Here is a 20,040-nt window from a genome sequence, read left to right on the forward strand (position 1 = left end):
TATAACGACTTAAGATAAAAACTTCACCCTGTCACTAACCGGCTTCCGTAATACTGAGTAGAGCGGTTTTAAAAAAATGTAGTGTCAGGTGATGCACTCGGTAAGAATTGCATGACATTATGTACAGGATGTGGAGACCAACTATGCCCCGCTTCAGGTCCATTTTTTTTCTTTTCGTTATCAATATTTAGCCGACTTAATATATACAATGTCAGGAAATTCTCAGGAATAATAAAAAGAGGCTAGATTTGTCATCCTTTAACGTTAAGTTTTGCGTGTCGGTTTCTCCTCGACTTATGACTTTGGATTGTCCCTCCGGTATAATCTTTCGACTCTTTTGTCCTGACATATGGACGGGGAAAACCGAAGTAAGCAAAATCGACATATTCTATACCCACAACCAACAATTGAGATAATTGTGTGTAGGACAATACTTTTATTGCTTCTCAGGCATTTATATCGTAAAAAATAAGGCAAAATCGCTTCTAAGATTTGAAGGATTATCGATAGACACTGTGACGTATTCGGAAAACATCTATCATAACAGAAAAACCTTAACATTTCCGATGTTCATTTCCTGTCATATTTATTATGGCGTCAATTAATCATTCTTTTGCAAATAAATGAAGACGGAATGGCAATCAGAATTTGGAACGACGAAATGAATTTTTCAAACTAAACAAACTACTCCACGAAATGAAAAGAATTGATTTTGATATAGATAATAATTACAGCGGTTAGATGAAACGAGTGATTAATTATCATGATATTTTTTTATGTCTTGGTGTACTTCTGAACTTAACTACAGTCCGGTAACTGAACATGAAATATTTGTTGGGTAATTGTTAAGAATAACTCAGGAACATGTCGAGACATGAACACAGACAGATACATCAAATGGAATACGAATAAAATTGAGAATGGAAATGGGGAATGTGTCAAAGAGACAACAACCCGACCATAAAGCAGATAACATACATTTTTTATTCTCGAAATAAACAGTGTTGTATATTATAATAATAGAAACGTACAATTGAATTAACAACTATAGATGGCAAGACATGTGTGTTGCTTTCTATATTGCAGATTAACAAGTAAGATACAAAGAAACTCACTATTTCTCTATTTTCATTTCAACGTTAATTATGAAAGAAAGACAACTCGTAACAGCTTTTAACACATTTTAACAAATAGTATGTGGTTTTTTTAAATAAAATTTATATACTGAAAGTTTTTTATTGTATATTTTTTTGTTTTTAGAAAGAGCATTATGCTATTCCCATCATATTTTTAAGTATGGAAATATTAGATATTAACGTATCTGCAATGTCGGACATCACTAAACTATAAGAATTACTAGAAAGATGCATATATATACATTGGCTTACCGTAATATATGGAATTCATGTTGACAGTTATGATTTTCTATTCGGTATTGAAATAAGGAGAAGTGGTAACCACTATGTTTGCCAATGAAACAACTATCCACCTGAGTTCAAATATACGAAGATATACACAATTATGAGTCACCGTAAGGCCTTCAACAATGAAAAAAACATATCGTATAGTCAGCTATAAAAGACCCATATGAAATATATAAAATGAAAAAACTAACGGTCTAATGTATACAATACTATTTACGAAAAACAAATTATAGGACAGACATGAACCAAAACCTACCACTGAATTAAAGTCTTCTGAATAGTAATGTGGGATAGGCACATAAAGAATATGGCTGGGTTGGACATATTTGCGGGCGCTCAAATAAACTAACCTGTGACAGTGGTGTAACGATGATGATGGATGGGTGCTTAACGTTCAGCGGCAAATTAATATGCATATTCAGGACGAGCAATGGTGTAACAGAACAACATACCATTGCTCGTCCTAAATATGCATATCAATTTGCCGCTGGACGTTAAGAAGTGGTGTAATAGCACAACATAAAAACAAACTATGAAAATCAGTAGCAATCGGCTTAACTCAATAGATATGTCCAATGCACCAAAACAACTATGAGTGCCAATGACACAACTCTCCATCCATGTCATAATTTGTAAAAGTAAACCAGTATAGGTCAAAGTATGGCCTTCAACACGGAGCCTTGGCTCACACCGAACAGCAAGCTATAAAGGGTCCCAAAAATGACTAATGTAAAACCATTCAAACAGGAAAACTAACGGTCTAATCTATATAAAAAACGAGAAACACGTATGAACCACATTAACAAACGACAACCACTGAACATCAGGTTCCATATAATGCATACAAAATAATGTGTGCTTCAAAATCTATATATACATTAATATATAAGCTTAATACAAAAATTTATGATAAAAGAGATGATTTTTCATTTCCTATCGTTAATTATCCATGTTTAGATGGTGACGTTCCCTTGTCACCATCTTATGGTGTTTATATATCTCCACTTGTACGATTCGCTCGTGTATGTAACAACGTATTAGATTTTAGCGAGAGAAATTTATGTATTACTGAAAAATTATTACACCAGGGTTTTCGATATCATAAACTAGTCAAAACATTTACTAAATTTTATCATCGGTATAAGGACATCATTCGTAAATATAATTCAAAATGCAGACATCTTACACGTTCGGGTATTTCACATCCAATCTTTTAATGTAATATTCTTGTACAAAGCACAAACATGTCAGTATTCACCTCAAAAGCTAACGAAACCTTTAAACAGACTTATTAAGAAGGGATATAGTTACGATACTGTTGTCAGGTCATTAAAAATTGCATATTTTTTCTTTAATATTGATTCACTTATAGGGTCTTTGCATCTGAATTAAACACATGTGTTTTAAAACCAGTTGTTGGCATGACACGGGTTATGTTCTTCTCATTTATTTTATGACGGTATAATACTAAACCCCTAACAGGAGGGATTGTGCCTGATATTCATATGATGAAGACATAATCTTTCAATCAGTTTAATTGAGGTCTGGAGCTGGCATGTCAGTAACTGCTAGTAGTCTGTTGTTATTTATGTATTATTGTCATTTTGTTTATTTTCTTTTGTTTCCTATTCTTACATCGGACTCGGACTTCTCTTAAACTGAGTTTTACTGTGCGTACTGTTGTGCGTTTGTTTTTTCTACATTGGCTAGAGGTATAGGGGGAGGGTTGAGATCTCAAAAAACATGTTTAACCCCGCCGCATTTTTGCGCCTGTCCCAAGTCAGGAGCCTCTTGCCTTTGTTAGTCTTGTATCATTTCTAATTTTAGTTTCCTGTGTATAATTTGGAGTTTAGTATGACGTCCATTATCACTGAACTAGTATACATATTTGTTTAGGGGCCAGCTGAAGGACGCCTCCGGGTGCGGGAGTTTCTCGCTGCAATGAAGACCCATTGGTGGCCTTCGGCTGTTGTCTGATCTATGGTCAGGTTGTTGTCTCTTTGACACATTCCCCATTTCCATTCTCAATTTTATTAAATGTCAGTCGATTATAATTAACAAAGCTGTATTTATTATTAGTTTTGTTAGTTGCAATTGGCGTTGAACTAGCTTTTAGTAACTTAGTTATCTTATTTCGGTGCCCATTTTAGCCAAATTGCATTGCTCTCCGTAGTACTTTCTTTTATGACTTTTTTGGAAAAGAAGACGAACATTGAAGCTTGCACTCGATTCATTGTTATAAATAAATAACGAGGGTGTGGATGAGGGTTTACAGAATAGAGAATAACGAACAAAAAATATAAAGCATAGAGAGAAATGTACCAAACAAAAAAAGGAGAATAATGGGGTGCTAAAATATAAAGAATAGAGAATAATGGGCAAAAAGTATAAAGAACAGAGAAAAATGGCCTAAAAAATGAAAGAATACAGAAAAATGGCCTAAAGAATGAAAGAATACAGAAATGAAGGACACTGTCATCCAGACCCTCAGTGATGTCACCCTTCCCAGATACAATACTAGTATATCATATTACATATTCTATTGTGATGTAAATGGGAAGTGTCCGTTGTTATTCTGTGGTTTACATGTTGTAATGTACTATTATATTATTTATTTATTTATGTCTCTGTCCTGAGTGTTCTTGTGTTTAGTTGTAATGTACTCCTGTCACGTAATGTCATTTTAACGGTATTTTTAACATTGACATATAAGCGGGAGGTTTGGCTAGCCATAAATCCAGGTTCATTCCACCATTTTTCTTAAAATGTCCTGTACCAAGTCAGGAATATGGCAGTTGTTATTAAATAGTCCGTTTCTATGTATGTTGGCGTTTGTTTTTGTAGCAGTTCAGTGTTTATGGTGTTCCCTTGTTTTCCTCTTTTAGTTGATGTGTTTCCCTCGGTTATGGTTTGTGACCCGGATTTGTTTCAGTTAAATCGATTTATGACTATTGAACAGCGGTATACTACTGTTGCCTTTATATACTGTGTCTACACTTTACTTAGAAAATCATTTGTGTTCCAAAATCTATATCTACATAAACATTCCTGAAAACCCTCAAGATTTCCAAAAGAGAAAAACAATCAGTATAATAGTAACGCAATCATTGTTCCTCACGGCTCGTACTTTAATATTGTCACCATGTAAGTTTAAGTCGAGGAAAAAAAACGAGAAATGTCGCATGCAAACTCGATTAATACCTTGACAGTACAGCCTAGTAAAACAGTCTGACTGTCCCTAATTGATGTTCGAACGATTAATATACCATCCTTATCAGTCCCCAGGTAGTGTTCACTCTAATCAGACCTAGAAGTGATGTAATACTAATTAAAACTGAAGTTCACTTTAACTTAAAGCAAGGCAAAATGACGTCAAACAATTGATTAATTTTTCTTTTTCGAACCGATATTAAGGATTATACAGAAAATTGTATATGCCATCAGGCTGCAATCTTGATTCAATTCCGTACTATCAAAAAAATGTCATCTAATTATTCTGTGATATTTCTCCAAGATAAATTAAATGAAACTTTCTTTGTTTGAATGACAGCATGAAATGTCCGTCGGACATTTTCGCAATCATTTCTTAATTCACTTATATAATGTCAGATTACATAGTATCTGCGCATTATTTAATTTGTACTTTGGGCATTTTGTCATTAACTAATATTCCTGACATTTTCATGGATACACAATGATAAATGATGTCACTTGTTTCCAGTATTAGCGCTACAAACATTAAAATGTCACAAAGTTTAGCATTCTTCATAATATACAAACAGCCATATGTATACACATTGTAACTTATATATTTTATAAATATATGTGAAAACGTATTAGAAGGACAGAAGACATTAATGGAGATTTGTAATTTCGGAATCTTTTATAGCTTGCTATGCGATATGGGTTTTTCCATTTTTGATCATTTGTTATAGACCGCACGGTGACCGATAATTGATAACTTCTACTCCATTTGTTATCCGGCGGAGAGTTGTCTCATTGGCAATCATATCATATTTTCATATATCATAAGTAGACAGGTAGACAGAAGCAGGACAAAATGTTGAAACGACAAATAACAGTACACAAAATTCTACACGAAAAACTGATTAACAAGTTGGGCAACCTAAATACCGGCCCACATCGGGATGGAGTGAGAGCCGATCCGGACTGAAAACAAGTTCTTGCTTCACTCCATTGAAATGGTCAGCGATAAGTTACTTTCTTTGAACGTTTCAATCTCCATTTTATTATCACTTTGAGAGTATTTTTCTTTCATGAAGAGCTAGTAGGGACTTTCGGAATGTCGAGACAAAGTTAGATTTTCTCCATTTAGTTACGAGAAAATTTTCTTTGTATAGATCAGTATGTGGGTCCGTTTTGGTCATATACTCCTCAATTATTTATAGTTGCTAACTTCATTTGGTCTCTTGTGGAGTGTTGTCTCATTGGCAATCATACCACATCTTCTTATTTATATACATACATCATCAGGGTTTCTGATATTTTATTGTGCATTCCTGAAGAAGGTAAATAAAGAAAAGCGCATCGGATGCACCACCTTTTAAGAAATGTTATTTTTTGTTTTTTGTAAACACTATCATGTCAATTATGCTTTTACAAAATAAATCTGTAAACCTGTTTTGGGGCATAGGGTAAACATGTCTTGTAGGTCTTTTCATCTTTCGGGTTGTCTTTTGGACTTTGTACACTACTGTTTTCTTTTTTTTTTACAAATCTTCTGAATTTTGTTTATATATGACAGTGTTCGGTAGCTGAATAATTTTATTCTCCAATTATTACAAATTTGGTATTTTCTGGATAATTGTGTAGTTGAACTTTGGAAGAAAGGTTGTCAGAATAAAAAAAAAATGGGGTTTCGTCATGAGTATGTAGGTACACCATGTATGTATCCATAGTGATTTTATCGGTAAGGTAAGTTCTTTTTTTTTTATTCTTTCCTTTCTCTCTAATTTTTGTGTTTTTTTTTTTTTTTTTTTGTTTGCTGTTTTTTTTTCGTTTTTTTTTCTATTTTTTGCCTGAGGGATTTTTAAATGTAAAGCATATTTGCACAACGCGGTTTATCTTTTAAGCTTAAAACTGTTGACTAACCACTACATTTTGTGCGAATTTATTCATTTATTTATTGGGTTTTAGATTGTCAACACGGTTTATAACATTAGGAAAGAAGAATGAATATTTTCATTAAATATTGTCCATTAATTTGGCAATTCTATTATTCACACGATAAGTAGCTAATATAACCCAAATCGTTCTAATGTATCTCTTTAGGCTTCGTGTCCGCTTCATGACCCCTGCTTCATACTTTTATGGATAATAATTGACTTTTACTCGTACTAATTTATTTTAATTTTTCTGAGGTGTGACAATCGACTTTTGCAGAAATATTATTTAAAGTACACTTGATGCATCTAATAGAATATGTTTGCTCATGTGTAAAGCTTATAATTATTTGAATATTTGAAAATTGATATTGAAGTAGTCTTTTAATTCTAGTTTCTAATTAACTTACATTGTAAAGTACGTATTAATATCAGCTGTCGAATAATGTAAATATGTCCTTGCATCTTCAATCTTCGCATCTAGTAATATTCAATTATTTTTTCTCGACAATATCTTCCTGGGTTTTATTCGATTTTTTAACGTGTTTGTTCTTATTTTTTAACTTAGTATGCTATATGCTTGTTGTTCAATGTAAATTAAATTCTACCAATAAATAAATGTCATGGTTTGTATAAGTGAATGTAAGGGAGCTACCATTTGATTTTTATGGGGGTGGGGGGCTAGGGTGAACAATTTTGTCCTGCATTTTTTTAGTTGTAATCTCTGTCCTGTCTTTTTATTTTTCACTCTATTCGGTCCTGCCTTTTTTTTTATTATTAGTTTATCCTGACTTTTTTTACATAAATTGTCAACCTGCCTTTTTTTTGGCCAAGTTGCTCATCCTGCCTTTTGTTTTACTCAAAACTCCTGTCCTGCCTTTTTTTTTAAATTTCATCCTAGCCCCCCCACCCCCTAAAAATCAAATGGTAGCTCCCTAACAGCCACGAAAAAAAAAAGAAATACATCTAGAGCTGTCAACATAAAGTCATCAACAAAGACAGATAAAGTGTATTTACAGCAATTATATCAAACTCTGTGTAGATGTAGACCAAGCCACATTCACAAACAACACCACCCCACAGAAAATTTAGCACAGCAACTAACTTCATCATAGACCCATATAAAAATTCCATTTAATATTCCTGAAAATTGTTGCTAGTTTGTTATATGACTAACATAGTTACGTGTTATTTGCAATCACGATGACCATTAATTTGAATCGTCTTTCATGAGGGTCTGGATGGGGTTTACAGAATAAAAATAGTGAATAATTGGTTGTTAAAACAGAAAATTGAGAATATTGGGGAGTTAAAACATATCTAAAAAATAAAGAATAGTGAATAATTGGGTGTTAAAATAAATAATTGAGAAAATTTGGGTGTTGAAACATATCTAAATGAATAGAGACAAAATACGTAAACAATTCTGTGAAGAATACAGAAATGAAGGACCCAAATTCAGACCATCGTCCATGGCCAAGTGCATAGAAGATATTATAATATCCTTAACAACTAAAGAAACGTACCACCTCCATTAATTTCTTTGGAGTAAAAATTTCAATAATTTATTGCAAATAACTTTTTTGAAAGTGCTTGAAATGAGTCAAAATTTTGACACAATGTTTCGTTTCTAAAACACATTCTGGTCTAATGACCTATCTGAAATTGACTTAACATCTTAAACTTTTGGTTTTTGACTGTTGTGGTAGAAATCTCTATTGCCGCCACCAAAATGAAAATTTCTCTGTAAACTCTGTAGTAATTTCAAGGTTATGTTTAAAATATACTAGATTTCTACAAATTTGTATCAAAAACAAGAAATTTGTCAAACTACTATATATATATGGTAAGATGTGGTGCGTTGTTTGAGTTGTTACATTTTGTAAGTGTAGTTCAAGATGTCTGTCCAGTTTTAATCATTTACAGCATGTCCACTGGGTTTTACATTTATACATAACAATATGACATGTGATCTGGGAGAATTGTCTACATCTTGTCAAAAGTTTCTTGTTTTACCCTCTACTAACAGTTGGTCAATCGATTGACAAAAAAATTATCTTATTTTGGATTACCACAGTGTATACTTTTTTATGTAATTGATTGCCTTTTCATCCATCAGAAGTGTAGCTCGTGTACTTTACAGGAAATAACACCACGTCGTCCATTTTCTTTATTTCTTACAGTGTCATGTTCGGGTGAAAAATGGGTTTATTGCATGATTCGAAGTCTTTGATAAAAATGGCCTACTAAACGACTAGAAAAATAAAGTGAGAACAAATAATGATGTGTGTAACGAAATATTTTACTAATATCGAGTGTTTCTTTCTGTATGCATGAGAAAATTGTATTTTACTATTTGGACACGTATATAACATTAATTAAAAGATATATTGAAATTTCAATCCATATACATGCTCAGTAGTCGGTGCTTCGGTGCTGGCATGATTTTTAACCTATTAATTTTTCTAAAATTCTCATTCGATAAACAACGAAATTATTAAGAATTCAAAGTAAGTTTCCAACAAAATTGACCTTAGCTGAATATGGCTATTCTTTATACGTTCTATTTGGTCATGTAGCTCCGAACGTTTCTGCTTATTTATACATCCTGCGACTCATTTCACAAAAAATCTTACGAGTGAAAATACTCGTAAGTCATGAACATTTCAGTAAAACTTACGATCAAGTTTGGTCGTAAGATAATTTGTGAAAAGACCCACTGGCTTTTAAATGTTTGGGTTTGAGTGTTTCCGGAGAAGGGACATTTGAGCGTTCCCGGAGAAGGGATATTTGAGCGTTCCCGCAGTAGGGATACTTGAGCGTTCCCGGAGAAGGGATATTTGAGTGTTCCCGGAGAAGGGATATTTGAGCGTTCCCGGAGAAGGGATATTTGAGTGTTCCCGGAGAAGGGATATTTGAGTGTTCCCGGAGAAGGGATATCTGAGTGTTCCAGGAGAAGGGATATTTGAGCGATCCCGCAGAAGGGATATTTTATTTTTCCCGCAGAAGGGATATTTGAGCGTTCCCGCAGAAGGGATATTTGAGCGTTCTCGCAGAAGGGATATTTGAGCGTTCCCGGAGAAGGGATAATTGAGCGTTCCCGGAGAAGGGATAGTTGAGTGTTCCCGGAGAAGGGATATTTGAGTGTTCCCGGAGAAGGGATATTTGAGCGTTCCCGGAGAAGGGATAGCTGAGTGTTCCCGGAGAAGGGATATTTGAACGTTCCCACAGAAGGGATATTTGAGCGTTCTCGCAGAAGGGATATTTGAGCGTTCCCGGAGAAGGGATATTTGAGCGTTTCCGGAGAAGGGATAATTGAGTGTTCCCGGAGAAGGGATATTTGAGCGTTCCCCGAGAAGGGATATTTGAAAAAGACGCGTCGGACGCACGGAATTTATGAAGTGTTATTTTCATAAAATTATGATATAATAAAAAAAAAAGACGTACAATCAGTTGGTAAAATAGTGATTCACATGAAAACACTATTATTTAATTTTGTTTATAATGACAAGCTGTTGGGTTCATATCATGGAATGGTTTATTGTTCTTTGCTTGATGCCTGGTCATTGATCAAATTTTACTCTAAGCAAGCAAAGAAATTTTCTGCAGATCATGGAGTTGTCTCCATTTACAGAACTTTCATTATATATTTCACATGATTTATATTTCCTATGAACGCAAGTTAGAGAAGGAATTATTAGTACATTTTAGTAGAACTTTGCAATCAAAACAAAATATCAAAATAATTAGTCGTAGGCTCATTAGGAGTAAATGCGCTTACACAGCACATAAACACACATACTTTTATATACATAGTTCCAAGTCAATAGCCTGTAGTTCAGTGGTTGTCGTTGGTTCATGCCTGTCATACTGTATTTGTTTTTCATATCTTGTTTTGTTCTAAATTATAGGCCGTTAGTTTTCTCAATTGAATTGTTTCATACTTTTCATGTCGGGGCCTTTTATAGGCGACTTTACGGTATGGAAATACAATAGAAAGTTTGAGGGTCGGTTGAGAGCAGAACTTTACGACAAAAGAGATGATTTCAGCTTCCCAATTATGAACTTTCCATTTCTGTGTAGCAACATTCGAACATTGCCTACATATTATGTAGTATGTAACCGGAGAGCATGATTATATTGCAAGATCACTTTGTCTCCTCCGGGACCTCTGTGTTACAAGGCAGCGCTCTAACCGACTGAGCTAAATAAATACTCTTACGCTTACGGCTGACTAAGTATTTACTATTCAAGGGAAGTAATCCCGTCACACTCCCCCACCTCAAGAGTCATCATACCATTATGACTCAAACAACCCTTACCCTGGCTAGAAATGCTCTCTAAATACCGTGGGTTTTTAAGTAGGGCGCCATATGTAACCGGAGAGCATGATTCTATTGCAAAATCACTTTGTCTCCTCCGGGACACGAACCTAGGATCTCTGTGTTACAAGGCAGCGCTCTAACCGACTGAGCTAAATAAGTACTTCCTTAGCTCAACCGCTTACGGCTGATTAAGTATTTACTATGCAAGGGAAGAAATCCCGTCACAAGTATATGAGATCAACCTTTGCATTTGGTGTGGTTTGTGTTGCTCAGTCTTTGGTCTTTTATTTTGTGTTTTGTAGACTGTTGTTTTAATCCTTTTCTGTTTTTTGCCAAGGCATTGTCAAATTTTTTTTTTAACTTATGAGCTTTATTATTGCTTTTGGTATCTTTTGCCTCTCTCTTGTGTCTTAAATATAGTATCAAGTTTAATCACAAGGTTTGACATACATGTATGATATGAAAAATATACGTAACGGATGTCACTAGAGGAACATGAAACGCCAAAATCAGCTTGGTTTTAGATGCATGATTTTTTTATTAAGTTGTTAATGGCTTTTGAACTAGTTGTCAGTAACTGCAAGTATTCTCAGTGGGGATGTAATATCCGGACTGTGTTTTTGTTAGACGTTTTTCGGCTTTGTATCGATATGCTGAGAACAGCCCTTTTTACCTGATGTTGATAGTGTGTTCTTTTGTTGTACTGTTACACCACTGTCCCAGGTTAGGGGGAGGGTTTGGCGACAACAAACTAATCTAACCCCGCCACATTCTGTATGTGCCTGTCCCAAGTCAGGAGCTTATAGTGATTGTTGTTTGTTGCTGTATATCATATTAGTTTTTGTTCATTCTTAGTTCATTAATCAGTTCGTTTGATTTCTCGTTTGAATTGTTTAGTGGAGAGTTGTCTCATTTGCGATCATACCACATCTTCTTATTTTCATTTTTGGTGAATATTGTCTATTCAGAGGAGACATTGTTATTTTAACCGACGTTGACAACTTTGACCGGAACTAATCAAGTCATCTTCCGGTTTGCTGGTGAAACAAAGAAAACACTTGTTTCCATGCATCATGCAAAATACGCAAATACAATACGATAAATCGATTATCTGGTTGTCTGCATATTTGTATTGTAAAATATAAGCTGCAAGTCACAGTATGAAGCCTTTATGAACTCGTTCACTGTGCTCGTTCGACAAAAAGCTTCCTATTGTGACTCGCAGCTGATATTTTACGATATCAATATGCAGACAACCTGATAACCGGTACATTTTTGTGATTGTCATTCATGTCGACAGTCAATAAGAGGTAGTATGGGTCTCCCGCCAACTGGGATTGTAAAATGGTAAACAAACAATCGGTCTTCAATTTTTAATGAAATAAGCATTATTTTCTTTTAATTTTTAAAAAGCTTTATATGAAAGCTATCTTCGCGTAATATATCATAGTAATTTACTTTTCTTTCTTTACAAATAATAATGCCTTTTCTCTACTTACAAAATCTTTAATTTTTTCACAATTTGATACACTAGCTTGAAATCAAGCTCGGTGACCTAACGTTTTCATTTGTTGGGGACATACTTGTAAAAATATATGAACTACAATCTGACAATGTAAAAAAAAAACAACAATGTCCATCAATTGTATTAATACCGCCCTATATACTATATTTTACCTTGATAGAATAAAAATGCAATTTTGTGAAAATTAAGATTTCGTGATTTTGAAGTAATGCGTGAATAAAAAGCAGTGTTTTAACGAAAGAAATATTCCTTAACTGTCTGTCCTAATTCAAATGTAGCATATAAACCTGAATGGAAAACTTTCACGTGATAGTTATATCCACAAAAAGTCAACGTTGAGCTTACTTTGTTTTTCAATGGTCTAGTTTTAAAGTGTATATGGAGTCGATGAGGAAGCTTGTACTTGGAAAAGGATGCTAGCATTTTGGTTTCATGAAATAACGAGCATTGGTAGACGGTATTTGCCCGTTTATCTTTCTTCAAAGTTTCAAAATATTTTTAAGCATACATAAATCAGTACAACTGTTACAATAGTTTAACGAGTTATGCAGACCAACCCACAACGTCATTGACTTGTTTGGTGACAGATAATACATGAACAATTCTATGATAATTATACCACTTAAAAGATCATACCTTACATTCAAATTAATAAAAATATTACATAATAATTGGCAAGCATACCACTTCTTCTTTATTTTTAGAATAATAAATAGTAAATCTTTTTTTTTTTGGTTTTTACTGTGCATGTATAATTGATTAAATTGAAATATGTCTATTTCATTGAAGATTTCATAACATATCTTTACAACTTGATTGTCTTACAATACGTGTTTCAGTATTTCGCGATTTTTGATCACAGCAAATTTGTATTCCATGCGTTATTTCTTTTTCTAAAATTTCTTCTAATTGCAATAACTGTCTTTCGTTCTCTTCCTGTTTTTCACGAGAATCCTCTCTAATTGTTCCATTTTGAAAAGACCCAAAGTTTCGTCGGTTATGATCGAATAAAATTTGGCGCCGCGAACCGCCGAAACTTCCCATGCTTCGGCGTAACGTACTCTGTCGCCGAAAAATAAAACTGTCCTTGGTAGATGAGCTATTTGTGCGACGTATCATAGTCTTCAGACAAGTGCAACATGGAAACCAGATGTAAAACAATGTAAATAAGTCGGCCTGAAATAAACAACACACATGTTTAATTGCAAATCAAAGACTGAAAATTGACATATGGTAAATATTCGATGCATAAATTAGATTATTCAAATAATCGTCTTTAAATTCTAAATGAAGTGTTTTCTGTTATAACCCAGAATACTAAATTCATCGCTTAAACTGTTGCATATGTCATGCACTCGTTCAAAACCGCTAATTTTAAACACAAAAGTTAGTTATTTAAGGCTAAGGTTTATGTTTTTAACAATAACACTAGATATGTTTAAAACCAATGTCTTAATCCTGTAATTCAAACGATAACAACCAAGTATCAGGCTGTGTACATACATAGCAGATGAACACCTTGAGTAGTTAATAGAAGTTAATGTTTAACATTGAGGTATCCAATGTTCGAATCGAAGAAACTACATGTACATGTATACACATATTTAAAAAAAAAAGAACTAAAAGATATTAAAAATGGGGAAGAGTTGAGAACTCCAAAAATTAATTTAACTCTGTCATATTTTCATTAGCACGTCCCAGGTCAGGAACCCGACATAATTTATCGTTTGCCAGATATTTCGAAAATTGTTTTCTATATTTGGAGAATTGGATGGTTATAGCAGATCTTTGATTGTTTATGTTGAATGTATACACTACTTTTATAATAGACTTGGAACGCTTTAGAACTTTGTATATTGTATAGACACATGTCTATATTGGTAGACTGTATGTTGTCATCTAGATGATTGCTGGTTATTTTTGTCGTTTTGTTGCTGTCTCATTGACGTATACCCTACACCTATTTTTAATAATATGTATATGCATCAAAAAAATAATTTCTTAGAATTTGAAGTAGATTCCGAACATCTGCACAACGCTATCTCTTTTTTATTGTCTATTTCGTGGTATTTGCCAAAAATTATAATCATGCATTGGTATTCTTCATTTGTTCGCTTTTTAATATGTAACTGTTATCGCTTGCGTTTTGATAGCAAACGAAAATTGGAATCAAATCGAATGTGAAATTAACCACCAGTTTTTATATTCATATTGGTTAGAATTAAAGACAGATATAAAAATTGTTCATTAAGATAGCAAGTTTCGACGATTATGTGTAAAACAACTATATGTTTTCCGATCAAAGGTGGAGATGTATGCCCTCTAAACCTTCCCCTATACTGGTTCACTGTCTTTTATCTGTGTGGATCTAGGGTGGCTCAGTTACCCATATGTTGCAGGAAGAGAACCAATAGAACCTCCCTTAAATCATCCATTTAATCCATGACGCTACAAAAAGGGTCCTGTGATTTGTGATTTGTGTGTGTGTGTGTGTGTGTGTGTGTGAAAATGCATATATTTTGATCATCTTTTTCCAACTACTTATGGCACTCACTGGCACAAGTATAGCGCTCAGGCAAGTTCCAACAAAATAGTTTATCACCTCGAGCTTTTATCTATATGAACATATAAGACCCCTTATTTAAATATTTACATGTATCTGCATGGTACTTGCATGTGCTCAATACTTATAACTCACAAATATGTGTCTAAATATGCGATTTTGTTTTTCCTTCTTTTTTTTTTAACATGCTACATGTATCTTTTTACCGCACAAATACAGTGGTTTATAACATTTTAAATTCCTACAGTTTAAACGGGCACATGCATATATCTCTACCCGAAAATCACCAAAGTTTGTGATTTTCAATTTTAGTCACCTCCTCCTTTGCAATATTCTAACAAAACTTTAAAAATTAATCAGTAATATAAAACCTGAAGCATTTTGAGTTGATGGTGTTTTTATTTTTTTTTTTTTTTTATTTTTTTCGTTTAATGTCTTTGAATTATACTGAATTTCAACGATTTCCAAAAGTGACAATTCGAGTATAAGTATTAGGAAAAATGGCCCTGTCCATTCATCTTTATCTTTTGGTGGAGTATTTGAGAAAAAAAAAACAATAGTCAAGGGAACTTAAGATTTCCTTAGTCGCCAGGCGAAGGAAATTCCTTCTCAAGACTGGTATTTTTTGCAAATATCACTCATTAACATGATATATCTGTTGTTCGTTCCCCGGCCATGTCAAACCACTGATTCGAAAATATGAAGTTTCTGCTTCTCTGCTAAGCATGTGGCCTTTAGTAGTAAGAACAAGGACCAGTAGGCCCTTGAGTCAGAATAATTTGTCCGGCTCAGATGACATGTCTTATTGTTAACTGTGCTTTGTTAACTATATGTAAAATAAGGAGATGTGGTAAGATTACCAATGAGACAACTATCCATCAGAGTTTAATGAAGTAGATATGAGCTAATATAGGTCACCGTATGGCCTTCAACACTGAGAAAAACCACAACGTTAAGTCGGTAATAAAAGGAACCGACATGACAAATGTATATCCTGCTCAGCGTGCCGGCCTAGTACAAGGTTTATATTCACATTATATAAGCGTCTTCCCGTCCGGAATGTGCATGTAATGCGCCAATAGAAGTTTAACAGCCATTCGTCATCATTTATTCGTGTTGTGGTATGTCTTTGACAAGTATTACACTATCATTGCCGCTCAATCTATTGTAGCTAAATCAATAAATGCAATTCCTCGTTATTACATAATTTCTTTCGCACGGATTCCACTGTTTTACAGTACCACATGTTCTTTCTTTGTAAAACACTTACCAAAAGATTCACAAATGAAATCACATGCAGATAAAACTGTCTCGTACAATTGAACGGTAATTTGACATCACGTTAATGAATCGTGCGTTGTCAACAGTGACGATGTTGTATTATTGAATCATGGAATATCCATGTCCAGTGGCAAATGTGTTATGTAAATTCAGGACGAGAATAAATTAACAATTCTTATAATAGGTAGATTTTGCAATGAAGCGAACATGGACGTTCGGCGGGAAATTTTGGATAGGGAATTTTGATTTTGCACATATTTTCCCTTGCAAGCAGGCCACCATCGGTGAGTTGTTGCAAGCATCCGTTAACGTAAAGACAGACGGGCATCCTCCAACTACGAGGTATTGAAAAGTCACATTTGCAAAAAATATTGTGAATCCAATGAGATTTATTTTCTAGTTGAAGTAATATACAAGTATTCTAGAAATAACTTTTAAATTTGTTTTCAAATATGCTATATACATGATATATATAGCCGTATACATTTTTTTTTATACAGTTTTGATAAAATCTTGTAAATTTAACATTTTAGTCAAAATCAAATTGAATATATACATCTATATATATTTATATACAACTCGTCTAAACATAAGCCCAACAATGTTAGATCTGTAAATTTGCTTTCGGAAATTTTTTGTTCTTCCCTCGCCGGGATTCGAACTCATGCTTCTGAGATATCGTGACACCAAATCGCCTGCACTGTATCCGACGCGCTAGACCACTCGACCACCTATGCTTCACAAATAAAAAGCTTTCGGTGGCCGGGTGTTACCTTTCCTCGTCAGTTTTAATCTAGCGTCGTAATACAGTACATGATATACAAGGCATGAAGATGGAATTGTTACAGATCAGCTGAAACATCTATTGTAAAGGATCCTACAAATTAATGCAAGATACAGTCACAGAAATATATATATAATGTCTAACAATAGCAACAATCAACATCCAATCTATGTAGGCGTGGATCAGTTTGTGAAAATAAACTGATACAGTTACTGAATTAAAATTATATAAATGTCTAAGAATATAACTTAAACACGCTAATTGATACATTAAAAAGTTCTGTTAGATTTTAAATAGAAATACGCAATATTTCGCTAGACAAACTAGCTTCATCAGGCGTGTGCATCTCTCAAGGTATATATATACATAATTACTCTAATTATCAGCACAACAATGTTAAATCTGCAAATTTGCGGAAGCAAATTTTTGTTCTTCCCTCCCCGTGATTCGAACTCATGATATTTGGATATCGAGACAACACCGCCTGCACTGTGTCCAGCGCTCTAGCCCACTCGACCACCTAGACTGAACTAACAAAATTCAGCTTTCGGTGGCCTAGTGCTACCTTTCCTCGTCAGTAGAATCTAGAGTTGTAACACAGTACATGATATATTAGGCATGAAGATGGAATTGATTGCAGATTAGCTAAATCTATCTATATATAAATATATATTATATGATAGATATGGTAAATTGTTCTTACTTTTGTCACCTTTTATTGACCAATAAAAACGAAGATATTTTTCAGGAATTAAATCAACATGTTTCCGTAGTCACTGCTGACGGATATTTACAGAGAGCAATTAAAGCACCATGATGAAATGCTAGTATGTTTAACGTCATGTACAGTGACATTTAAACTGACAGTAGAAATCAATTTTGTAAGATATAATCACTTATGTAACTTTCCCGTTTAATGAAGAACTGCTAGAAATGACTACTTAATGTCAAATTATACTATCTGCAATATCTTGTGTAATCATTCTACCGTTAAATGAAAATGTCTGAATGATCTAGATAATATTAGTGACATGCATGCTTGCGTATTTGGACTCAGTGTACTTAAATCTTAACAAGACCTGAATAAAATTCTAGCGAAAACTTTAAATCTAATTCGTTTATTTTAAATAATCGATATAAGTTTTATTATCTTATTAAATGAAAACAAGTGTGCCTTCATCTGTTTTTGAATTGAAATAATAGAGACTAGACCTACTCCTTTTCTATTAAATAAATGTTTAAGTCATTAGTTAAAATGTTTTTAGTGGAATTTGAATATATCTATCTATACACTGATGTTACAGACAAATGTTGATTACATGTATAACAGTGTAACTATACAATATATTGCAAATTGTACATGTTTTTTTGTAAAATCTTCTGTCGATCGACATAATTAAAACATAACTTTTATTCCGATAGGGATTTGCTTTTATATTAGAACTGCCTTTCTTGGTCATTTTTTTTACAAAAGTATTTTTTGGTAAAAAGATCAATCGTAATCATATTCAAATACTTATCAATTTGAACCGTTTCAACACGTAGCTAATTCATAACAATATTCAATTACTTATCAATGTGAATCGTTTCTACATGTAGCTAATTCGTAATCATATTCAAATACTTATCAATGTGAATCGTTTCTACATGTAGATAGTTCGTAATCATATTTAATTAATTCAATGTGAATCGTTTCTACATGTAGCTAGTTCGTAATCATATGCAATTACTTATCAATGTGAATCGTTTCTACATGTAGCTAATTCGTAATCATATTCAAATAATTATCAATGCGAATCGTTTCTTAGTGTAACTAGATCGTAATCATATTCAAATACTTATCAATTTTATTCGTTTCTACATGTAACTAATTCGTAATTATATTCAATAACTTATCAATGTGAATCGTTTCTACGTGTAGCTAGTTCGTAATCATATTCAATAACTTATCCATTTGAATCGTTTCTACATGTGCTAGTTCGTAATCATAATCAATGACTTATCAATTTAAATCGTTTCTACATGTAGCTAATTCGTTATCATATTCAATTACTTATCATCGTGAATCGTTTCTACATGTAGATAGTTCGTAATCATATTGAATTACTTATCAATGTGAATAGTTTCTACACGTAGCTATTTCGTAAAAATATTCAATTACTTATCAATTTGAATCGTTTCCACGTGTAGCTATTTCGTAATCCTATTCAATGACTTATCAATGTGAATCGTTTCTACATGTAGCTAGTTCGTAATCATATTCAATTACTTATCAATATGAATCGTTTCTAAGTGTAGTAAGTTCGTGATCAAATTCACATACTTATCCATTTGAATCGTTTCTACATGTGCTAGTTCGTAATCATAATCAATGACTTATCAATTTGAATCGTTTCTACATGTAACTAGTTCGTAATCATATTCAATTACTTATCAATATGAATCGTTTCTGAGTGTAGTAAGTTCGTGATCAAATTCACATAATTATCAATTTGAATCGTTTCTACATGTAGCTAGTTCGTAATCATATTCATTTATTTATCAATTTGAATCGTATCTGCATGTCAATAGCTCGTAATCATATTAAATCAATTATCGATGTGAATCGTGTCAACGTGTAGCTTGTTTGTAATCATATTCAAGTACTTTTCAAATTGAATCGTTTCTACATGTAGTTCGTTTGTAATCATATTCGAGTACTTATTAATTTGAATCGTTTCCACGTGTAGATAGTTCGTAATCATATTCATTTACTTATTAATTTGAATTGTTTCTACATGTCATTAGTTCGTTATCATATTCGAGTACTTATCAATTTGCATCGTTCTCACGTGTAGATAGTTCGTAATCATATTTAATTAATTCAATGTGAATCGTTTCTACATGTAGCTAGTTCGTTATCCTATTCAATTACTTATCAATGTGAATCGTTTCTACCTGTAGCTAGGTCGTAACCCTATTCAATTACTTATCAATTTGAATCGTTTCTGAGTGTATCTAGTTTGTAAGTTTATT

General features: G+C 33.3%; 1 protein-coding gene across 1 annotated transcript in view; it reads right to left on the minus strand.

Moving 5' to 3' along the window:
- Positions 1–13,062: 13,062 nt before the first annotated feature.
- LOC127708218 (QRFP-like peptide receptor) overlaps positions 13,063–20,040 on the minus strand; it is a 61,588-nt gene continuing 54,610 nt past the window's right edge. Inside the window, exon 3 of the mRNA XM_052213062.1 lies at positions 13,063–13,573. Coding sequence (XP_052069022.1) covers positions 13,190–13,573 — 384 coding nt within the window. The 3' untranslated portion in view covers positions 13,063–13,189. The remainder of the gene's footprint in view (positions 13,574–20,040) is intronic.

The sequence above is a fragment of the Mytilus californianus genome, unplaced genomic scaffold, assembly GCF_021869535.1.
Source record: "Mytilus californianus isolate M0D057914Y unplaced genomic scaffold, xbMytCali1.0.p SCAF_7, whole genome shotgun sequence".
Lineage (NCBI taxonomy): Eukaryota > Metazoa > Mollusca > Bivalvia > Mytilida > Mytilidae > Mytilus > Mytilus californianus.